Source organism: Chrysoperla carnea, chromosome 2, assembly GCF_905475395.1.
Source record: "Chrysoperla carnea chromosome 2, inChrCarn1.1, whole genome shotgun sequence".
Taxonomy (NCBI): Eukaryota; Metazoa; Arthropoda; class Insecta; order Neuroptera; family Chrysopidae; genus Chrysoperla; species Chrysoperla carnea.
Window position 1 is genome coordinate 55,332,410 of NC_058338.1, and position 25,476 is coordinate 55,357,885.

At 28.7% G+C, this 25,476-nt stretch overlaps 2 protein-coding genes across 2 annotated transcripts; one reads left to right on the forward strand and one right to left on the reverse strand.

Annotated features, from left to right (window-relative positions):
* Window positions 1–1,908: 1,908 nt before the first annotated feature.
* On the reverse strand, window positions 1,909–6,637 carry LOC123292787 (ras-related protein Rab-9A). Its single transcript, XM_044873502.1, has 3 exons — window positions 6,431–6,637; window positions 4,960–5,157; window positions 1,909–4,082 (listed from the first exon to the last, which is right to left on the reverse strand). The coding sequence occupies exons 1-3, from the start codon at window positions 6,635–6,637 to the stop codon at window positions 3,795–3,797; spliced, it is 693 nt and encodes a 230-aa protein (XP_044729437.1). The 3' UTR covers window positions 1,909–3,794.
* Window positions 6,638–9,214: 2,577 nt separating this feature from the next.
* On the forward strand, window positions 9,215–24,961 carry LOC123291534 (nuclear hormone receptor FTZ-F1 beta). Its single transcript, XM_044871849.1, has 12 exons — window positions 9,215–9,343; window positions 17,548–18,103; window positions 19,494–19,861; window positions 20,080–20,239; window positions 20,354–20,589; window positions 21,243–21,454; window positions 22,065–22,264; window positions 22,354–22,632; window positions 23,056–23,151; window positions 23,230–23,386; window positions 23,494–23,648; window positions 24,872–24,961. Exons 2-12 carry the CDS (start codon window positions 17,750–17,752, stop codon window positions 24,959–24,961), a joined length of 2,307 nt encoding a protein of 768 aa, XP_044727784.1. The 5' UTR covers window positions 9,215–9,343; window positions 17,548–17,749.
* The last annotated feature ends 515 nt before the right edge of the window (window positions 24,962–25,476 follow it).

Consider the following 25,476-nt stretch of genomic DNA (forward strand, 5'->3'; position numbering starts at 1 on the left):
TTTTCCAATACGCTCTTTATTTCGTTTCAAATATGTCATTCATTTTTTATATTAAAATTTCTAATATATACGATTTCGATGATAGTTTCAAGAAATTGAATATAAATCTCGAATTGTGGACACGTAATAATTTGTATATGATAAGTTTAAAACTTTTTATAAATGGAATATTTCTTGGTATATCTTTAAAGTAGTAAAATATTTATGATACAAATAATTCAAGATGAATCTATTTTTTTCAATGTTTTGACTATTTCTCGATCAAAATATCTTTGAACTTAGTTGAGGATTATCAAGTACTTATTTATTATAATAATTCGATGGCAGGATCGAAAAATAACACGTAAATTATACAAATTTATATACATATTAATAAATTCTTTTTTCTTTGAAATGTATTTAGTTTCGAAAAACTTTTGAAACATGTTAACAGCTGCTACCATCGAATTATATTATATACACCGTTATATTAAATATAAATTATTAATATCAATAAATAATATTGGTATCTGATCTCTCAAATTATACCTATATATAAAATAAATGGCTAGCTTCATTGAATTAATGAGTCTGGCCTAATCAATAAATATGGCAAAATAGATGCCTTAATATTTGTTAATAATTTAATTTCGTTGTTATTAATCAGAATAGTATTAATAATTTTTAATGACACTTTGGTTGTAAAAGTAAACAATCTTATCCTTTAACACAGTCGCACTAAGAATAAAATCCGCTTGCACAATATTTCGTAGGAACAAATGCTGCCCAAAAGTATAACAAATATAACCAATGATAAAAATTATAACAGTATAACAAATACTATCAATAAATTACAACAAATAAGATTTTATTTTGACAGCGTTTGTTCCTACCTAGTCAGTTATAATAGGCTTATGCTAGCCTATTTAATTGAAATATTCAGAAATATAATTTTTTTTTAAATAAATAAAATTAAAATAAAGGTTTTGAAATTAATATTGAGCAATTTGTAATGAAATTTAATATGATTTTAGTTCGTAAAACAAAAGGCAGGCATTTGAATATAAAACCATACCAAATTAAAATTATATTAAAGACTAAAATTTTTTCGAGATATTTTTTAAAAACTATTATTATTTACTATGCTAGGAAATAAAGTTTTATGTACTTGTAGTGTTTGATAAAGTAGAATTCAATAGCCATGACAATACTAACTCTTACAAGGTATAATGGGCCTTTGTCCTAAAATTTAATAAGGCTTCAAAAGACGTTCGTTTCCGAGCCAAATCTTCGTGTGAAATCAATTTTTTGATAACATCAATAACTACGAAAATATGAAGGATTTAAATATACAAATAGAAAGAAAAGAAAATAACACTTGGTGACGTCATAAACTGCAATTGCCATAAAGATTACATATCAAAAGTTGTTTTGCAAGAATAAAATTCTCGGTGGTCCGCTTTAAATACGATGTCGTTACAAATCGAAGAATCACATTTTATATCATATTAATGTCAATTTTATGTCAAAATTACATGCGTTCACATCTTGTAACTTGATTTACTATAATGTCAAATTTACATTATTTACTATGACGTCAATATTTACATGTTTATATAACATCAAAAACGTTAATCGTAAAATAGAGAATATGCATGAAATTTTTTTTCGCATTCCTCAACAAAATATGAAAATACCGTGATATAAATATTTTAAAGTATTAATTAGAGAGATAGATCTGAGAGAAACAGTGACGCCAGAGGCTACTACGGCCATGCTAAATTCTGTTTTGCTAGAAAGACATACAAACAAATCTTTGATGGCATTTATCTTGGTTGTTTTTATATTTATTCGAAAAATAATTTTTCTTTGCTGTTTTTTGCATAGAAGAGCTTTTATTAAAGCAAAAAAAAAAAAAAAAATCATGCATATTCTCTATTGAGAAGAGTTTGAAATAAGTATCTTGAAAATTGTAGAGTTCGTATAATTGAATATAAATAAATAAATATATGACAGTTTAGTATGAACTAACATATGTTAATAAATTTATCAGCATATTATTTGTGTAACCCGGTGAATCCTGTATCAATTTTGGATTTGGATTTTAATAGACCTTAATGCGTATTTATTAAAGATTAATTGTACTATTATTACATGAAAATCGTTTTTTGCACATTTTTTTATGAAACGAACTGAGTTAATGGAATTATCTATCGTGAACTCAACGCTTGCATAGAAGCATGTGCACTTGATTTAGAAGCAAGTGAAAAATCCAGTTTTACTAATTATATTAGTTATATATTACTAATTTTGAGATTATTTGAATTAATTCTATATGAGGATTTTAATTGGCAAAATTAAGAAACGGTCATATCGTAGGTTACAAGGGTATATAATATATTGCAGTGAATTAATAATTAAAGTTCAATTCATCACATAATCTAAAACATGTTCTTTACATCAATATATACAAATAAAACGAAAAACTGCAAATTATATTAGAAGAAGAGTCAGAAGGTTTATGTACATCAACTCTCAGATTCCATAATCTGTTATACGTCTGATTGCAGACAAAATTTGGTATGTTAAGCGTTTTTTCATTTTATAAAAGCTACAATTCAATATCATTCTGTAATATAAAACACATTTTCCCCAATTGATGAAAAAAAATTATTTTGCACTGTCTTCTCATCATGGTTTTAATTGTAACAGAATTGAAATCATTTCATTAATTCTCTGAATTTGAGATAATTTTTTGAAACAACATTTTGCCATCATCTTTTAATCGTCAACTTATAAGCAAAAGATTATCTGAAAATTATATTTCCTTTTGTAACAATATTTCGACTTTATAGAGAAAAAAAGCGCTTGTCAATCCTTTTATTCCACGTAGACTTACTGCAAAAGTGAATTAAGATGTTCTAATTAGACCGATAAACAGACCAAAACAAGGATCATTTAAGGATTTTTGCACAAAGCAAATTATTTGGACTTCTTCTAAACAACTATTCTGACAATGGTCCGTAATTTTCACAGTTTAGAAAGAAACTGAAAATTTCTTATAAATGAAGATTAAGTGACTAATTCGTCTCAAAAATGTCAGCCTAATTTCGATAATTGTGATTTTTTCGCTGGCCACGAACACAGATTTATCTACCCCCTTTGATAATTTGAAGAGTCCTACCGAAGTTCTGAAAATATATAAAAAATTAAACCGAAAATAATTAATAGCAAAAACGAAAACGGTTTAATTTTAAAGTTGAAATGACGATTAGATGAAATAAAGCATTCCGACATTGTCCAAGCGAATTTTACAATACATCTTTGAGCGTATTGTTTTCTCGGTTGATACGCATCGTCAATAGCACAAGCATAGTTTCGCAATAATGTTTTATTACAGTTACCACTGACCCGGATACATTTCGGGTAGCCCCCAATATTGCCACCACGTTGGCAATATCTGCTTTATCGCATTATTTATTCTATCTAAAATATACGAAGATGGAAGAAATTCAAAGTAATATTTAGCATATCTATAATTGCTAGAATATCAGCAATATTGCCAATAATTATCCCAAAGTTTCACGGCGACTTAATATTCGTCAAATGCATCATTTAATGTATAACTTAAAAATTCGTGAGGTTAATAAAATGATATTCAAATATTTTTGATGTTGGAATCTCATTTCTTAAACAACGCTTAAAAAAAATATTTAAATACAAAAGCGTGAGCGATCGTCGTCAATCACACATTCCTCCACTCCTGTGTTATTTGAAAACCATTGATTAAAATATAAATATTGCATTACTTATTATTAAATACTTTGGTCGTTGTCAAACGAGGAAACACAACATGAACTGCGATAATCAGATGCCTGTTCATTGCCTATTCGTGTCAGCTCAACGGTATCACCAAATGAACGTGTATCTGGTTCGATTCGAGATTCTGTTTTAATCCATTGACGTACAGCTAATTGAAATGCTTCTTGTACATTGATAGCGGTTCTAGCTGATGTTTCTATATTACATGAGATTCCATTTTCATTACACCATGATTCTAGCTCATTCAACGTAACTTCTTTCTGATGTAATGGTACATCACACTAAAAAAATTTAAGAATGTAATTGTTTGGGTTTAAATAAAATTTATAAAAAAAATGAATGCCACTTTCTTATTTAAGATGTTTTGATACCAAAACGAAAGAGTTACAAAAAAACTTAAATTTTGTGCGTCAATTAATACGTATTTAACACGCCTTCTGTATAAATTTCAAGTCGATTCTTTGTACAGTTTACCATAAATTAATTATTTATACAGTCCTTTTTTTATATGGTGGTACATGTAAATTCTATATTGAAATGTTTTTAAAGGTATACTTTATTATGCATAAAGCTAATTTTCTTAAGATTTATTTGGAAAACTAATATTAATTAGTTAAAAGCAGGACAAACATTTTCCTATAAAGAAAATTATAACAAGCGGCACACGTTTTTCCATAAAACTCATTTACAGTGCTGAAATGAATGGCATTTGTGTGTTATTTCTTCTATAAATGATTTTCTGTAAATCTTTAGACATCAATATAAACGTAAGTCTCAAATATTTTAATATATTTTTTTTTTTTTTGGGAACGTCCTTAAAACAATTCGAAAAATCTCACTTAATCATAAAATCTCAGAAACTAGGTACGCATTTAATCATAAATTTAACCCGATTTTTTGTATTTTTTGGATCACAATTATGTAGAGAACTTTATCTAAATTGAAGACCAAAATAATTCTTTATTATTTGCAATTTTCCTATTCCCTTTAAAAAAATCGAAAAAATCACAAATAATTTTTTTTCTTTTTTCTAAGGTTACATTTGATAACTAAAAAAAAACCATAAGTTCAATCCATAGTTTCAAAGATATTTTGATAGTTCAATTCCATGAAACCTTTTATTCTTGCTCGCATTTATCGCATAGTTAAAATATTTACCTTATTTCCAACAACTATAAAGGGAAAACTTTCATCTTCTTTTACATCTGCATAATAAATAAATTCATTCCTCCATAACGCAACATTTCTAAAACTAGTTTTATCATTTACAGCATACGTCAATAGGCAAATATCCGTCCCACGATAAAAAGGTGTTCGAAGTGTTTTGAAACGTTCTTGTCCCGCTGTATCCCAAATCTAGAAAAAAAATATTTTCTATTTAATTAAAATTATCTAGTTTTCAAGGACAATCTTTATTTATGTATTAATTGTCGGTACGTCTGTTTGGAGTCGTGTAAATTTTGAACAACTTGACCTATTAACGTAAAATTCTCAAAATATATTTGTTTTGTCGAGACGATAGTTTTTGCTATAAAACCCTTCTCGCGTAGACCACCGCTACCAGTTTCAAGCGAAGCGAGGGAAGAGTTTGAGGACACATCGAGGCTGAAGTCAGGTTGAAGATCAAAGGCTAAAGATCCTTAATACATCGGTAGATAAAATCACGCTGTATATCTTTAAAGGTGTAATAACAAACCCTCGACTCGCCCTTCTTCTTTTTAACCTCCCTGTAGAGTGCAAATCTAAATTTTTATACCATATTTTGAGAGAAGTGAAATGTCGAAGACAAGTTATTGTTTTCTTTATTTTATTAATTTCATTTTTTACATGAATTACAAGGTAGGAAAATAATTGATGTCTCATAAAACTTCCAATTCTGGATTGGCAACGAATGAAATTGTAGTTATTTATAAATTAATTACTTATCTATACCTTTTATTTCAAGGGCTAAATCAAATTATCTTAAAGTTTGTCATAACTTCATAAAGCTTCAAATTAAGGGCTCATTCAGGAAAAAAAACACTTAAATCGTCTTTTGTATTATCTAGCCACAACCAAATTATTATATATGTTTTCAAATTTTAATTGCTTAGTAATCTAGGCTATACTCTCGGCAGAATATCTAGCTAAATCGTAATTAAATTACTTTTTTGTTCTGGCCAGAAACTTTCGTTAGTTATTCGGACTTTCTAAGTTATATTACTCAGCACTTTGTTGTTCTGAACACGCAATGACGCACATTATATTAAATCATGATCGAATTCTCAAACCTTTTTTTTATAAACCTTCACACATGCGGCTTGATAAACATTCAGGCTCTTATTATATATTCTGTTTTTTATCTGTGGTAACTATTGATAATTAAGCCAATTAGTGGCTTCATTATTGTATACGTATTTCTTTTGTATGTATAGGAGCACTTAATAACAATAATTATAGATATATAGGTAATAGGTAAATAAAAAAATTATTTTATTACAATTGAAGATTGATCCCAATAAAAAAATTCAATAATTATTATCTTTATGACAAATACTAAGATTAGAATAGTTTAATTATTCCCAAAATACTGAATCTAATTGTTGTCTTTTTCGAACTAAAAACTTTTCTAAAAACAATTGAATATTACCTGTAATGTATAAATTTCCCCATCAATTTCAATATCCTTATTCAAAAATTCAACACCGATTGTATGAAATGAATGTTCATCAAACTGATTCGAAACAAAACGATTCATTAAACAACTTTTACCAACACCACCATCGCCGAGTATAACAACTTTTAAAAGTGTATTTTTTTGTGATTTTATTTTACATTTCGTTAATGATTCGGACATTATGTTTTTTAAACACAATTTTATACTAATAATATATAATATAAATGTGTATATATTTTTTAAGATATGTAAATAATTAATAAATATTTATATTTTAAACGCATTGTATATTTCAAAAAAAAGTATAATATATATCACATGATTTTAAAAAATGCCTCTTACATTTACTATAGAAATAAATATTATTGCCATTTTAAAAAAATGTTAAGAAATGTTTGATTTATTTTTAAACATGATTTATTAAAAAGTGTTTACTCATTTTTGTTTGATTAACTTAATAAATACTTTTATAATACGTAATTATATAATAATTTGTCAAATAAATATATGTACAGGTTATAAATGTTATAATCAATTTACTTATTTGCTGAATAATATACCTATCTGTCAAACAATTAAAATATATTGAGTGTCAATTTAATACAGACTGTAAAATGACATTTACATATAAGAATGAATTTTTGTTGACTTCGTGTTGAGATATAGTTATTGAAATAAATACCACGGTACTCGAAATAAAATAAGTACTCGAAAATTAATGTACATTAAGAAATTCTATTTAAAGAGTAGAACAACAGTCTTACATTTCACTAAATATCGATATTTCGATTGCAACGCAACCATCACCAGTAGCTAAATTATTAAAGTTAAATTTAGTTTTAACTTTGTAAAGAATGTTTTTAAGTGTTATATGAATAAATTTAGCTACTAATGATGGTTGCGTTGAAATCGAAATATCGATATTTAGTAAAATGTAAGTCTGTTTATGTTTTTTGATTAAATTTTTTAAATAGAATTTTTTGTAATATACACTTTTATGTCTAAATAAATATCACGAGTATCGTAGTATTTATCTCAATAACTACATTGACATAGTTTAACCCAGGCAGCATATGAAAAATACAAGTCTTTTTTAAGAAATCCTTAGGAAGTCTTAAGAAATCTTAGAAGATTAATATAACTCATAACAACCCCATTTTTTAACAATAAAGACATCTATCTAAATCTATCAATAAAGACAATCGTTTAGTTCTTTAGTTTCAAATTCTTTATTTCTTAGAACCTGTAAAATCGCGTTGGTTTTTCAGGAAAGTGATCCGACTCGAGTTATCCTTGTTAAATGAAACGTAAATGGATGCATTCATCAAAAAGCCACTTTTCTAAATAATCAGACTACATTGTTATACTAACATATTTTCTTTATTTTGAACTTCTTTAGTATTCAAATTGATCAAATTGCTTAGAAACAAAAATTTACTGTAAAAATTGCTGTACTGCAATTCTCGCCTCTTTTGAAGTTCAACCACAAGTCTATACTAAGTATACAGCTGTCCCCTGAATGTTTTTTGATCATTTAATGAAGAAGTATTAGCTTTTAGGCAAATTCATCTGCTGTGAGCTTTCTCTTCCGTATCCTTTTCCTATTATTTGACTATTAAAAGTTCCAAGGCTTGGTGTTCATTTTTATTAAAGTTTCCCCTTTTTGTAGAAATTATATGAATTAGATTATCATGCATTTTAATAGCTGTACTAATCTGAATATCCATGGACCGGGGTAATTTTTTGCATATTTACACAATTAATTTTATGTTTGTTTAAAAATTTCCAAGCACGTACCCCTTTGTAATCTCGCACCTATAGGCGCGTGCTTACTTTGTCTTAGCGTGCTTACTTTGTCTTAAAGATATTTCGCCTCTGTCCGACATACAATTGCCTTACAAGTGGAATTCCTGAAGACCCCCAAATTGTGTAGAATGTAGACAGTAATTCAACCGACAATTACACATTTAACAAACTCACCATCACCTTAATTACACCATTGATTTCATCGAACACTTACTTAATCGTTCTAGTTGTGGTTATGCACAACTTAGTTTGCTTCTACTCCTACAGTTTGAATTAAGAAGAATCCAAATTGTATAAACCTACAGTCGATTTTAAAGGACCATTCAGTAGAAACATTATACAATAACAATTAACCTTCAAAATAGGTTCAATTAAAAATATATAAAAAAATAACAATATGATATCATAAAATGAAATTAATGAATGTGTGCGTGTAAATTATAAGTGCATACATATATTCAAAATATTTTAAAATAATATCATCGGATAAATAATAAACATTTATTCAAATATTTAAAAATAAGGCGGCAAACAGGTGTTTAGTTGAGTATGTTGCTAGTAGATGACGCAAGGATATTAACAAACGTTGAGGCTATTGTTTTCATGTTAGTCAGACATTTTTTAGTGTATGAAAATAAATAAAAATTAAAACAATAACATAACAAAATAAAATTTAAACAAATGAATAAATTGTAACATTTGAACATCAATTTAATAATTACATGAATTCATTTCAAATAAACAAAGAAGTGAATGTGTATAATGAACTTTTTCATTGTATAGTGATAAAAATATTGTATGAGAACAAGGGTTTACCTGTATACATTGTGGTGTCAATAAACTCGAAACCGAAGGTGTGCCGTGCCGTGTGTTCCGTACTGCTGTGAAAGTGAAAATTATTCATTTTTATGAAAACTTATGTAATATGGAAAATTTATTTGTGTTTTAATCATTTTATCAAAAGTTTTTTATTATTTTGCCAATGACAAGTAATAAATACAGTATTATTTCATCATAAAACAAAAAAATGTTTTTCATGTGTTATGTGAAAATTGTTTTAATGAAAAACATGTTTAATAGGTGCGATTTTCTTTGATTTTTTCTATTTTTTTTTTTAAATTATAAAAATAGTTTTATTTTTATTTATTTTAATGTAAGAAGTTTTCTCTGGTAAAGCTTGATTGGTGACAGGTACATAATAAAGATAGCGTTCAATGCACAACTAACATATCCTGAAGGTCGTATACTACTAGTCACGTGATCAATCTAGACATGTTGGTCTTTTTATTTTATATCTATCTATATAATAATAAAATGCATAATAATTTTCTGAAAACATATGTGACATATGCACCTTTTTATTTAATTATGTAATATCTTAATTAAATACTTAATATCTTATGTAAGTGTTTATAAATATTTATCACTTATTAATAGATTTTAATCATAAGATTCTTTAGAATATTAGGCTAAAGTCTTTTGTGTAATGAAATAATTTTAACCTGTGGCTTTGTTCAATTGATGTAGTGGTGGTTATTTTTTCTATTGACATATAATAGCTGTACATGTTAAGTTTTATAACAGTGAGTTAATTAGTTGCAGAGCACGGTTAAAATAATAATTTTACTAGAAATAATTGGTCAGATCCTGCAAAGAAGGCGAATAAAGTATATGATATATGTTTAATATTCATTTTTTTTGCTATATTAATAATACTAGGTCTAAAGGATTTCACCCGTAGTAATTAGACGAGACCCAACAAAAAGAATGTATTTTTGGATGATGTTTCGCATCCAAACTTGTATCTTACTATTTTTCAATTATAAAAGAGAATTTCAAGAAGCCTAGATTACTTAACTTGAATTTTTATCCCAGTAACAAACTTTTTTAACTATTCATTTTGCATTTTCTAAATCGTTAAGAGATAGAAGAAAAATCACCACAAAGAAGAAAGTTTCGCCACAATTTTAAGTAAAAAATCCATCAAAATGAAATTTACAAAAACACACATCGAAAAAGTTCTGCGAAAAAAATTACCCAAGCCTAGAAAATTGAAAAACTTGAAACGAAAGCTTTTTAACAGTTTCAATACTTTCAATTCCTTCTGACTAAGAGTTTATATAACTATATCTAAATGAAGGTATTGAAAAGAATATAATATGGTTGAGCTGCGAGAAGTTTTGAAGGATTCATCTCTATATTACTTAATTCTTGAGTTGAATTCAACAAATATTTTCAAAAAATATAGGCTTTTATAAATAAAATCTTTCTAATTTTTAAAGTATAGTTTTTCTATCTTTATCAGTCTGAAATGACCTTGGAAGTCAAGGTCAACTTCAAGTGTGTTATTTTCGAGCCTAACAGCTTTTGTTTGAACCTTTCGAACTTATAAATAATAATGGGGTTAAACCTCCGTTCTTCAGACAAATACGTCTATAACAGATGCCACCCACATAATTATTTTTAATTTTTATTTATTTAAACTACATCCGATTACAATTAAATTTTTATGATGTGGGTGGACTTCGTTACTTTGTTGTTATGCAAGCGATGACAGTGTGATCAATTTACCGCCCTATTATGATCAATCATTATTAACCCATTATTGATAAGAGTGCCGCTGCCTGGATTCGAACTCGCAACCTAAGTCTAAGTTGTCAAATCGTTTAAGTCGATTGCGTTTGAACTCAGAAGCTTTTGAGAGAATGAAGACTTCAGCTTGTCGGTTATACTGGTACAAGGTATACTAATTTTATCCCAAATTTGTAACGCTTTAAAATATTGATGCTACAAACAAAATTTTGGTATCTAGAAGTTCATAAAATCACATAAGTTGTCCATTTTCCTTTGCCCGCCTATCTGTCCGTCATCACAATACGTTACACGATACAAAAATTGAGTTTGAGTTGGTAAATGAGCAACATAGCTCAATTGGGTCTTGGAACTGTAAGACCCATCTTGTATACCGTTAGGGATAGAAAAAAATTTAAATGTAAAAAACTTCTTTATAAAAAATAAACAACTTTCGTTTGAAACCTTTATTGTTTTCTTGAGGAAGCAAATTATGGCATAATTTTTGTGTCTTCCACAACTATGAATGATAGAGAGTTAAAAATTTGTAAGTTAACTTCAACTAGTAAGTCTTGTTAAAGATTATGAAGCGTATTTTCTTCCGATTGAATGCAATAAGGACATATTTTATGTCGCATTTCCTCCGAAAGCTAACGTTTTTCGAAAAAAATGTTTTAAACAAAAATTGTTAGTTTTTTTTTATGAGGATCAACTTTCTAATTTAAAGTGTTATTCTATCTTTTACCGTTTAGGATTTAAATTGCCTATTAAAGAAACCTGAAGATCTAAGTGGAATCTGACGTTAGAACAAGATGTTCCCTATCAAACTCTGTAACTTTTGGTTAAGTTATTTTTTATAGGTTAACTACAAAACGATATATTTAGGTGTATCGATTAAAATGGCCCACCCTGTATACCAAGTTTGATGAAATTCTGAAACAATTATTTTGGAGATTTTCTCAATCTACCGTTGTCTCCGATTTAAAAAAAAATTTGTCTAGTTCTAAAGTAATTTTGCCCCTTAAAATACAAAAACCAAGTCTATTTCGAGTTTGCAAATTTAAATTCTGAGATACTGCTCCAAATCGCAAACGATTCTCTCATCTTGAATACTACTTCAATATTAATTAACTCAACAAAAGTTTATATACCAGTAAATTTCTAAATTATCCTCTGAGGGTCATATCCTCATGGTTTGGGTTTTTTTTTGGGCCTCAATTTATGATTTTGTTGAACCGTCGCGTCATGACACATTGTAAACAATATTTAGTATAATTTTATAAAATAATACCTAATGGAGTTAGTGCCGTTAACTTTTGAATGATTGTTTAGTTTAGTATAATATTTATGCTTACATGACATGACCTTCAATATATTAAGGTCATATCGGTCCAATCTATTGTAAAGAACAAATAAAAAACATAGAATTAATTGTATTTGTAAATCACACACAGGTCATTTTATTATTTTAATTCATAATATACTTAATTTTAATTAAAAATTTATGTATTTTATATTAAATCCTTGGTTTAATTATTTTATAGCTCACGTATTTTCTTTAAATAATTTTATTCATTTGTAAATAACATTAAGGAGACTCAACACTCTTATATGCAACACATTTTTAGCCTTTCTTACGGTGACAGCACATACTGTGATATGTTCGTTAAATTTGTCCGTGGACAAATTTGAGTGATTTAGAGATTTGTCTGGGTAGGACGTAAAGCTTGTTGCATACTCACACTATTTATGAAAAAATTAGATTTTTAATATGTTTAAAAATTTTATTTGTACTGTAAAGCTTACTCAACAACATTCCGAAAAAATTTTTGTTCTATTTGCATTCTGAGTGCTTGATTAATAATTGTTAAGAGAAGCATGCGAAAAATCACCCAAAAAAAGATTTTTATACATGCTAAAAAATGGGATTTTCACCAATCGACTCCGAAGGTTCCAAAACGAAGGGTGGTTACGTTTTGAAAAATAAAATTTTTCGAATGTTCTGTTAATTTGACTTTATTTCGAGTCGATTAGTAAAAATTCCATCTTTTTAGTATGTATAGGATAAAAAATCGTTATTTTTGGGAAAATTTGCGGGATGTTGTTAAGTAAGGTAGCTTTATACTGCAAATGAAAATTTTATACAAATTAAAAATTTGATTTTTTCATACACTTTTTGAAAATCATAGAAATAGCGTTTTTCCAAATTTTACGAATTGTTTACTCGAAAACTGGAGAGTTTATCGAAAAATGTCTAAGCACATTTTTTGTTAATTTTGACCGCAATTATATGAAGTGATTCGGACAAAATTATTTATTTAATATTATTTACCACTACTTCAGGAGCATTTTTTAAACGGGATCCTGCAAAAATTTTCCATTCGAAAATTATTCATGCTCATTGATGGATTTTACCGGATTTACATGTAAAAAGGACTGTTTTTATTAATTAATTTCTCGTAATCCGTACAGAGAATCGACTTGAAAGGACCTCTCACAAATGAGATGTAATCTGCATTTCGGTCAAACTTTTACAAATTTTGGGAAATGATAGTTTAAGTCATTCTGAATAAAAGTTCCCATGGTTACAAGTCATGAAAATGACAGGATATCAAATTATCGCTAAATTAAAGTTGGAAAATGTACTAATTTGTATAAAAAAATTATTGTAATTTAATTGTCAAAAAATCATAAACGTATATATGTAGCTGAAAATATTGATCTTAATACTTCATATTATTGATCTACTCACTGATCATTTAACACTGCTTCTTCTTTGAATTTCGTAACATATTCTTCAAATATGCATGTAGTTATACATATCTGTGTATGTATTTGCCTATACACACATAGGCACATATATTATACAAATAAGTACATTTTCCAACTTTAATTTAGCTATAACATGAAATCCTGTCATTTTCATGACTTGTGACTATGGGAACTTTTCTTTAGAATGACTTAAACTATCATTTCCCATAATTTGAAAAAGTTTGACCGAAATGCAAATTACATATCTAATTTGTGCGAGGTCTTTTACCTGTATTGATCTCTCGATAAAATAGAATGATTAAAGTTATCTTGAAACTCCTTATTTATGTACAAAATGATTTGAAATTAAAAGTAATAACGTATTGGTTATTGCATTATATGTTGTATATATACATATACGTATATGCATACTTAACAGTATTATTACCTATTCACAAAATATTCGTTGCATAATAATAATTAAATAAAATTTTAATCGATTGGTTTAGTGTATATGTATTTAGGCAACTTGAATCACATATCTTGAATATCATATGTAGTACAGTATTTATTCTCTGATTTGGCCACTTTTTAGTCATATTTCTCACGAAAATACAGCCGTATACAATATGTTTAGCGGCAGCGCACTTAACCCTATAAAATTGGGTATATAAGGTTTTTTACTAGGCGGAGCATTATTATAAACAACCAGTGTATACAGAGTGGGTCATTTTAATCTATACACCTAAATATTTCGTTTTGTAGCTAACCAATCAAAAAATAACTTTAAAAAAGTTGAAGAGTTTGATGTGTAGGACATCATGTCCTGACATCAGATTGGACCTAGTTCTTCGTGTTTCTTTAATAGCCAATTTTGATCATAAACGGTAAGAGATAGAATTACACTTTAAATTAGAAAGTTGATTCGCATAAAAAAACGAATTTTCTCAATTTTCATTGTTCACATCCAGGTACTTTCTTATTCCACTGTATCTAGTTGTGAACAATGGTTAGGTTAGGTTAGGTTAGAGTGGCTGTCCTGGGGTGGGACACACTTTGATCATACTGTCCGTTGTGATACCGAAAAAGGGTTGGCCCATCCCCGGGCACTACTCCATAAACCATTTGGAGCTGTTTAAGAACAACAGGAGAGCTTTGACGTCGATGGACTCCGTGAACAATGAAAATTGAGAAATTTTACAGGATTTTCGTAAAATAAAAATATCCAGATCTGGTAGAATATATGGATACATATTCAAATTTCAGATCGATAAAGTTAAGTGTACCTATAATTATAACGCTTGAAATTCAATTGTAACTTCCATTCTTATCTGAAAAACTGCTTTTCTTTAACAACCTTTTTCCCCCCCAATGAATGTTTAAGAGGATTTTTAAAAAATTATAAAGTTTCACGCCAAATGTGTATAGAACAGCTTTGAAAAAACGATATAAGAAAGATAAATATGATTTTGGAACACTTAAGTGTGTGTGCCATATCCATGGCAACCACGATATTTTATCCTACTTTGTATTATTTTTATTTATTATGGCACACGTATTTTGCATTTTTGTTTATATACATGACTAGATTTGGATATAAATAGTTAAAAAAAGGCAAAAAATTCGTGTACTATAATTATATGTGTCTTGGAACCCTGCCTACTTGACACTACAGATTGAACAGATTACCTTCATGTATTTATTTGAAGTTTACATTTGTTTCTGTACAGTTTCGTAAGGAACTTCGTTCCTAACGGGGGTCCCACGACCGATATCTTTTTTTTTTAATTTTAAACCTTATTATATATAAATGGTTGTCCCTACAATAAGTTTCATTTCGACTTTCGTGGTTCGATTCTTTTTCTATTTAAAAAAAAATTACGTATGTGTTTTTGTAGCCATTTTTAATGGTATTGACTATAATTAAGTAGTAAGCAGTAAGTGGTGTTAAACATAAAATTATATGATTTTATATGATTAAAAACTGTTAGGTTTAACTTAGTTATTGCATCAAAAACCAGTTTTTAGTGCTTTAGGTTGACATTTTTCTGTACTCAAGTATTTTAAAATTAGTCATACACAAAATATCTAACATAATAATCATGCATATTAGTACAGTCAATAATGAAAAAAGTTATTGTGAACACTATAATCTCCGCACATTATTCACGGATTCACCGAAACACTAACTGCCAAGACAGTCGATTTCGAGGATTTAAATCACACAAAAAGTATAAAAAAAGTACCTTTTTAGTGTATTATTTAGAGTTTTTTTTCAGAGCTATATTGTTTATAACAGCAGATTTGCTATTTGTTTTTCTTTACAGGTTAAATAAAACTAAAATCTCTATGAAATGTAAAAAAATGGTTTTTTTATTAACGTTGAGGAGGTTAATTAAGCATTTGAGTGTCCCGTAAAAACTCGACTCCGCAAATAGAGAAACTGGCCTAGAAAAAAAGTCGATAGTCTTAAAGTTTTAAACTATTTCCAAAAACTCTTTTGGTGTTTTTTTTTATTTCGGGTCTATCCCATTCGTACAGCATCTTCAATCATTGACCTCATCTAAATAAAAAAAACACTGTCCAGTCTGAGCTAATAAGGCCACTATTGAATTCAAGCACTAGATGTATGATAGTCACTTTGCTTTTAGTTGCACATAATTGAAATTTTATCATGTTTTAATTAAAAGGAATTGAAAAAAATTCACATATAACAGGAATCTAACCCAGATCCTTTGGATTTATGCCAAGTGTCTGACCAACGCAACTTTTATATTGTTTTATTAATATATTAATCATAAAGATTTAATGGCTGCATTTTTCAATATGAAGGCTGATGACCACCGCTTTTGGACCATAGTTTATTAAGCGCTCATATTGGAAAAATTTAGCTATTTAATTGTAAAGAAAATTTTTGCCTAATCATTCGTCTTATTAGTAAAGATTACTATAAGGTTATGCTTTGCTAATGGAAATGACAGATAGGTCATGTACTTTCATATTTAAACAATACGTCTGAACAATTATTGTAACATTCTTTAATACAGACTTGAGCGGAAATAAATCTAAACGTTCCGGGCCACAGTGCTCTGATGAATTTGAGACTATGTGTGCTGTGTATGCATAATAAATCATAAAAAGGTACCGCAAATGGGTCCTTAGCACCTGCACCAAGGGATCCTCTATGCTTTAATGTACGCATATAATCACTATTTTGATATACTGTATTTTTGCACATTTGCTTTCACCTATTTTTACACTATCCGAGGTGTACTAACTTTATTCCCAAGATTGTAATGCTTAAAATATTGATGCTACGAACAAAATTTTGGTATAGGTGTTCATAAAATCGCCTAATTATACCATTTTCGGCTGTCCGCCCGTCTGTACATCTATCTGTCGATAGGATAACTCAAAAACGAAAAAATCTATCAAGCTGAAATTTTTCTTAAATGAGCAACATAGGTCAATTGGGTCTTGGACCCGTAGGACCCATCTAGTAAACCGTTAAAGATAGAACAAAAGTTTAAATGTAAAAAAAGTTCCTTGAAGTTAACAACTTTTGTTTGAAACTTTTTTTCGTAAACATCACTGTTTATCCGCGAGATCGCAAATTAGGCACAAATTATATAGTGTGGGAATATAATACATACAGTTATGCGTGTGTGACATGTATGTGTGTGTGGCTATCTAAGAGTGACTTTCTTTACTTACTTGACGTAAGGAAACTAACGATTGCGTAATCAACACGGTCTATGCAAGGTATTTCAACAAGTAACTCAGTCAATTGTTTGTTTTCACTTGTTAATTTATATTAAAAGTACTAAACTTGTTATTTTTTTCGCGATAACTTTATGCATAATTTTATTGAAACCTTATCATTAAAAACATCAAATCACGCTCCAATTCTCTTAATATATTACTTAATTAATTAATATATTTTTTATTTTTATAATTTTTAGAAAATGGATAAAAAATTAAGACTTCATCATGATCGAAAAATAATCAACAATACAACCAGTGCGGTTAGTTGATTAATGAGAAAAAAGAGAAGACTTATTGAATGAAGCATATGCCAAGTAGTCTTCACTACACTAATTGTGATTCGATTCGAATCAAATTGAATACATTTGCGAGAGGTATAGTACCTCTCACAGATGTGCCATGGCATCAGCCGCGGGAGCGGCAGATCTGCGTTCAACTAACGTATCGGTGACTGCAATCAATGTGGACAACACCGACTATTATAAAACAAGTAGTACATCATCAATAAATGGAGTCACCGTAAATATAACTGACAGTGGTTCAAGTGTTGAACGATCTTCCTTAAATGAACAACATAGTGGAGTTTTGACTCAGCATAGTAGAGGAAAGGATACAGTTAACGTTAATGTTATTACAGAACATTCGACTTCGCGATCTACCTTAAATAGACATAGTGATTCTGATTCAGAAGTTGCACAAATCGACTTTCAGAGTACAAATGTCAATTTACGACCTAAAAATGGAGAAGGAAAGGTTCGTATTTTTGTGTGATGTGATTTTATGTTTGTAGAATAAATAAATAGCCAGAAATTTAGTTTATTCAAAAATAAAAAGAGCTAAAAGTAAATTTTGAATTCAACTGATGACTTAGTTTTTTTTCGATTATATTCTTATGTGATACCGATGAAAACTCAAAGAAGGTACAATCTGTACTAAATGCCAAAATCAAAGTAGTTGTCAGCGTTATTTACTTTATTAGCTCAAAAGTAAGAAGTTTTCGACGTAACATAATAAGCATTTTTTCGAAATATTTTTTATAGACGGTTTCCAATATAGCTATCACTTCCTGCAACAAATTTTCAGGAATGAACAACTCAGGCAAAGTTAAATCTAAGTAATAAGAAGGTGATCGATGATAAATTTATTTTTTGCCTTTAAAATTCGATCACAATTGTCACAATTATTGTCTTCAAATTTCGCGAATTATTCCATAATTATGTCCGTTTTTGATTTGAACATTTGAAACAAATTCATAATGAACAAAATCGAGAATAACAAAAAATGCCAGCAACATCATCCTTGAAAGTTTGAACCATTTTAATATTTATAAGGGTGAATTTTTGTTGAGCTCGAGTTGAGACATAGTTATTGAAATAAATACCATGATACTCGAAATAAAATTGTATATTAATATATTTTATTTAAAAAATTTAATTAAAAAATATACAACAGACTTACAGACTTACATTTTGCTAAATATGGATATTTTGATTGCAACACAACCATAAATGAGCTTTGAGGTAAATTTATTCAATGTGTTATACGGATAAATTTAGCTAGTGAAAATTATTCCGTTGCAATCGACATATCGATATTTTCCGAAATGTATGTTGTATGTTTTTAATTATATTTTTTAAATAAACTTCTTAATACATAATTTTATTTCAAGTGTCGTGGTATTTATTTCAATAATAATTTTAATATTGTTTCTTAGGTTTAAGCTCGATTTATGCTCTCAATTTTGATGTCTGCTGATTAATTTTTGCTCCTCATAGACTTATTTTCCATTTTTATTTATTATTTGTTCTATGAATATGAATAATTGACGCCTTTTAGTATACCAAAATAGGTCTATACTGTTTTCGTTCAAAATTCAGCTCATTTAAAACAACGTTACGTCTCATGTCCAAATTATTCACCAAACTCTAACGAACGGATTCGTGAGAGATTTGATTGTGTTTATAATATAAAATTTCAAACACAATTTCCTTTGCTTTTGCGTTGTTATCGTAATGTTGAAAAGGTTAAAGGTCTTCAGAAACAAATCATAGGAATATTACATATTTTCTTAGGCGCGGAGGGAAGCTAATAAATATAATTATTTTCTGTTTAATATTATTTCATATGCTATTTTCTTTTTTAGAAGCCAGAAATTCCTCGACCGATGTCATGGGAGGGTGAATTATCAGATGGTGAGAGTACAATGTGTATTGACGAAGATTCAATACATTTAATTGAAAATACACAATATATAATACCAGAAAACTTAAGTACCGCTTGTAATATAAGTACTAAACATCAATCATCACAACAACCATTCACACCCTTATCATCAAATCCAACAGCTGTACGTTTAAAACAACCTGCACCACCGCCTCCGCCCGTGGGTGGTTACTCATTACATAGTACACCATCCCATTCACCGTTATTAAGCCAACGGCCCTTGGGTCATCGTCAATTGAATGTACCTCCAACGCCCAGTCCTGATTCAGCTATTCATTCTGCATACAGGTATTAGTCATAATTTTAACTATTTATAAATTTGCCCCAATGGGGACTTCGTTAGCTAGACTTATAGGTCTATTGTTCCTGATTTTAGAGATCAGATATTAATAAAACTTGCAGAATCGCATTTTTACTAAAATTATAGTCAACATTCCAGCATCATTAGCACGAATTTTAAACGATTATCAGAATGCAATTGTACTCAGATGAAATTTTTATTTCAGTGTATTTAGTTCACCCAGCCAATCTCCAATAACACAAAGACATGTCACATCCTCACTATCAAGAAATAATAGTGACGCATCGCATTCCAGTTGCTGCAGCTATTCGAGTGTTTCTGTTTCGCCAACGCAACAATTTTCTCCTACACATTCCCCCATTCAGGTAAAAAAATTGTTTTTAGCATGAACAGTTAGTTAGGAATTAGTCCATCCGGTTCAAACTCAATAGTTTTTATTATATACAGGATTATTAAATAATTATTTATTTGTGTATTAGGGCCGACATACACAACATATACACAGTAGTCCGTTACATCATAATGCAATATATAGAAGTATACAAGATATTGAACATGCAAGTCTGTATGGAACCCCAAATCACAGACATAGCAGCAATGAATTGAATGGTGAAACTGATATAGGGCAACTTGATGAAATTGATGATAAAACTGGTATTTCGCAATCAACATTACAAAATACCCAGGGTATATCCAGGCAGCAATTAATTAACAGGTATGATTAATACATTGCTTTTATTTATATACAGTACCCATACAAATTTTTTTAGAATTGTTAATTTCTTGACATTAGAATCATTAAAGATGTACGAGCACCAGGGCAATTTTGGATAAAAAGCCTGATTTTTTTTGTATGTGAAGTTGGGCTAAGTCTAAATCAATTTTGGAAATTTTAGGGGAGGTTGTCCGATTATTTAAATAAATAAATGACTTAAAAAGTAGGCATATTTAACATTGGTCTTATGGGAAAACGGTAGATGGGAGATATGTTTGCATAGATTTCTCTAAAACTAGTCAGTGGAAATTAAAAAAAAAAAAACTATTTAATTTAGGCGAAAAGTAATGATAAAATTTTTCGATATCTGAAGTATTTTTCAAAATATCGAAAATTGAAAATTTTGTTTAATTATTTAGCTTTCGATATTTTAAAGCAGTTTTCGAAAAATTTTACTCTTATTTTCGTCTACATTCATGAAGCTATAACAAAATTCATCATCAAAGTAAAAAATAAGGCACAAATAATTAGCTTGGCGCTCGTACTACTTTAAATCTACTAAAATTTGAAACCTGAAAAGGCATTCAAAAATTAGGAGAAACAAAAATTCTGGTAAGTTTAATAGTTTTCTAATTAATATTTTTAATTTTTAGCCCTTGTCCAATATGTGGTGATAAAATTTCGGGCTTTCATTACGGAATATTTAGTTGTGAATCTTGTAAAGGATTTTTTAAACGTACTGTTCAAAATCGTAAAAATTATGTGTGTTTACGTGGTGCCTTGTGTCCAGTCACAGTTACAACACGAAAAAAATGCCCAGCATGTAGATTTGATAAATGTTTACAATGTGGCATGAAATTAGAGGGTAAGTAAGATAGATAATTCAAAAATAATTCTAATTTAATCCCGGTAAAGTAATAGTGATGTGAAAAGGTTTTTTTATCAGCCAGCACCATTTTGATGGATATATATTTCTACTTTTTTTTTTTTTTATATATATAATAATATTTTTATGTCCTATTAATTTTTAATAAAATTTTACTGTAATATTCGCCAACGCCAAGTTTTCGGTATAAATTTTTACTTTTTTTAAGAAATTATCTTATTGATAAAATATTTTTCAACTCTGCGGGTGTAATTTTAATTTCACGTTAAGATGATAAAAACTAGAATAAACCACAACTAAATAACCTTGAAATAATCACATTTTTCGGTAACAAATCAGAAGTTTTTAGCAAAAGTATCCCGCACTAATCTAATGAAAATTGGGTCTCTATATTTACATTTTTCGGTAAAAAGTCGGGATCTGTATAAATGATTATATTGACATTCCATTGTCCATTAAACAAAAGGGTTTGAATGTGTATCATCATGCATACAATATAAGCAAATTGGATCACGATCCAATTTTAATTAGATTAGTACGGGATTCTTTTTTTATCAATAACATCTTATGTTTATTTAAAAAAATACAGCAATACGTGAAGATCGTACAAGAGGTGGAAGATCTACGTATCAATGTTCATATAGTATACCCCCATCATTGGCTGGATTAAGTGATTTACAGGCAAGTCCTGGCAGTTTAGGTTCTGTTAAGTTAGAACCAACTGACATATCAAATTCAAGTTCACCATATTCGTCTCAAAAACGCCTTGCGGTTCCATCATTATTACAGGTAACAATCAAATAATTTTTCAAAATAAAAACATTAAAAACCACATAATCTACAAAAAAAAATTCAAAATAAATGATTTTTTTATAAAGGAAATAATGGATGTGGAACATTTATGGCATTATAATGAAGTAGAATTAACAAAATTGAGTAATGAAAGATCATTAGGCAGGACATCAGCATCAGGTGGTTCCAGTAATCCAGTTGTTGGTTTATCAACAAATCCATTACTCATGAATACAAAATTAGCTGCAAATGCTAATGATGAAACAAATTCTGATTTCTTACAAAATTTGTGCAATATTGCTGATCATAGACTTTATAAAATTGTCAAATGGTGTAAAAGTTTACCGCTGTTTAAAAATATTTCTGTAAGTTCATATCTTTTGTTTTCCTGTTTCCGTAGACAAGTTCATTCTCACCACATATAATCACCCCCAGGTTACCGGGCATTTTGAGAATGTCTATTTTTAATGTTGACACAAATTGGTTTTGAAATAGCGTTTTTTTATAAATTTTATAGTCCTTAAACATAAAAATTTGCTGGTTATTCCGCTATCGATATTCTTTACGCATACATTTATGATAATAACAGTTCACGAAAGCCAAATATCTTAGGACGGCCCTATACTTGAGTTAATTCCATGTAATAAACAGAGTGTAAAGCCACTTAGAAACGTTTGAAAACCTGTAAATTTGGAAAGCCACCTGAGAATTTGTCGAGGAATTTTAGAAATCAGGGATAGGATTTAAATATTTTGAGAAATATTGAAAAATTATACATTTTTTTGCAGATTGACGATCAAATTTGTTTGTTGATAAATTCATGGTGTGAATTATTATTATTTTCATGTTGTTTTCGGTCAATTTCTACGCCAGGTGAAATAAAAGTAAGTTATTATTGTTTTTTTTAATGTCTTAGTAATTGTTTTTATAAATACTACAGAATCTTTTTCAAATTGTTTTAGGTTTCACTTGGCAAAAGTATTAATCTCGCGCAGGCACGTGAGATGGGTTTACAAGCATGTATAGAGCGTATGTTAAATTTTACAGAACATTTACGACGATTACGTGTCGATAAATACGAATATGTTGCAATGAAAGTGATTGTGTTACTTACTTCAGGTAATTAATTGAGTTATTAATTAAATAAGGACAGAGTTTTTCGACGCTGAAAATTTCTAAAATAAGTTAAATATTTTTGTTTTTAAAAATTATTTGTTTTATCTTAGATGCATCTGAATTAAGAGAACCTGAAAAGGTACGTGCTTCACAAGAAAAAGCACTGCAAGCCTTACAAGCATACACATTAGCGCACTATCCAGATAGTCCTGCAAAATTTGGTGAATTACTTTTACGAATTCCTGATTTACAACGAACTTGTCAAGTAAGTAACATTTCGAATTCTGAACTCAATATAGGTACTTATTTCATTGCCCAAATATGTCGTATGAGATGAACACCTCTAAGTACGAATATCAACTTAATTGAAGTATTACAGATTATAGCTTAATCACCTTCACCAAACAGGACTTTCCATGTGACATTACTTACACTATGAATAGCAGGCTTTGGAAAACCTCCGTTAGTCTTTCGGATTTATTTCCAGTCTTCATGAACAAATTCTAAATAGATCCTACGGCGTCGTATGGGCTGGATGTTGTTTTCTAGAACAATATCTCCTTGTGTTTCTTTCCCCACCGTTTTTAAGTCATTAACAGTTTAATGTTTGGAAAAAACTCCAAAAAAGTTATTTTCAAAACTGAAAATTAATGCAAATAAATTAAATTTTTGAGCTTTTCAAAATCTTAAAGCTATCTTTAAACATCTTTTATAAAGTTCTAAGGGGTAATTAAAGATTGTTTGATTCTTAAGCCTCATTTTTTAATTGTGTAAAAATTTTACCCCTTGTTTAAAAAATCATAAGGTGGGAGACGTTATAAATCCGTTTCGTTACTCCCAAAACACTAATTATGAGAATATCTGATGGCTTAAATATTAGTTTCCCCCAACATTTAATCATCTGCAGCGTCCCCTTTTAGTCCAAAAGACCAGAAATTGGATATGTAGAGTTGTATACTAGGCGAAAAAAATATCTTCAAACTAGAGATGCAATTCAGTAAAGGGATTCGTAGCAGAAAAATCAAATTTTTCGTTGTTTTTAAGACTTCGCAACTTTTAAACTCCTTTAAATCGAGCTAGAGAGTTAGAAATTTGTGTGTTGGTTGAAAAGTGTCAAATAAAAAATTTTTGGGGGTGGCGTTTTCTCAGATTGTCTTCTTCCTTTTTTATGTCACATTATCAAGTTTTATGCGGTTTTCAATTCTGTACGCACCTCTTCATTGAGTCTAAATCGAGCTAGAGGGTTAAAAATCTGTATGTGAATTAAGTTAATTTTAAGCCTGTGGGTGTAGTGTCAACCTTGCAATCGCCTTCCCGGCTTTTTATTTAGGTATTTCATCTTTTCAGAAACATGAAAAGACAAAATTCCATTTCAATAAAAAGCATTTAATATATATTAAACATGTATAAATCAAGGGGGAAATAGGAATTTAGTAATGGAGCTCTTCTGCTCAGGAGCTATTTTTAACATATTGTTTTCATTTATAGGTCGGCAAAGAAATGTTATCTATAAAATCAAAAGAAGGCGAAGGTCCCAGTTTCAATTTACTGATGGAATTATTGCGTGGTGATCATTAAAAATCGTAGATTTTATTATTTTTAAAATTTTTTTATACGTATACGTACTTACGTATATATTTATATTATATATATACATATTATATACATTGCGTTAAATTCACAATGCCTTATTTGTACATATCGATAATATTGATGAGTGCCTTTATTATTATTATTAAATTATAGGAGTGTAAGCTAAAAAAAAAAAAAAAATAAGAAACATTATTATGTAAATATTTTCGAAATTTTCTTTAATTTATCTCGCATTACTACATGTAAAAAATATAGGTTCTCAGCTCCTTTTTATGATTAAAAATCTTTTTATTAAGTTTATAGTTAAAATGTTTTATTAGTATTTTGCAGTTATAAAAATTATGATGAAATTTAAAAACAAAAATTTTTAATTTTGAAATTAAAAGTAGTCATTTAAGTTATTAAATTATTTATAGGTTATAGTACTTAACGAAAACTGCCATTGTTAATAATATTCGAAAATAAGAATTTAATTTCTATACCGAATTTTAAATATTCGA

What these genes read in the sequence shown, in the direction of transcription:
- LOC123292787 (XM_044873502.1), bottom strand. Translation starts at nt 6,637, where the DNA reads ATGTCCGAATCATTAACGAAATGTAAAATAAAATCACAAAAAAATACA. An exon ending in GGGAAATTTATACATTACAG is followed by an intron (nt 5,158 to 6,430) that starts GTAATATTCAAT and finishes TTTTTTTTCTAG; the next exon opens with ATTTGGGATACAGCGGGACA. An exon ending in TTATAGTTGTTGGAAATAAG is followed by an intron (nt 4,083 to 4,959) that starts GTAAATATTTTA and finishes AAATTTTTTTAG; the next exon opens with TGTGATGTACCATTACATCA.
- LOC123291534 (XM_044871849.1), top strand. Translation starts at nt 17,750, where the DNA reads ATGGCATCAGCCGCGGGAGCGGCAGATCTGCGTTCAACTAACGTATCG. An exon ending in GCTATTCATTCTGCATACAG is followed by an intron (nt 19,862 to 20,079) that starts GTATTAGTCATA and finishes TTTTTATTTCAG; the next exon opens with TGTATTTAGTTCACCCAGCC. An exon ending in ATGTGGCATGAAATTAGAGG is followed by an intron (nt 21,455 to 22,064) that starts GTAAGTAAGATA and finishes AAAAAAATACAG; the next exon opens with CAATACGTGAAGATCGTACA.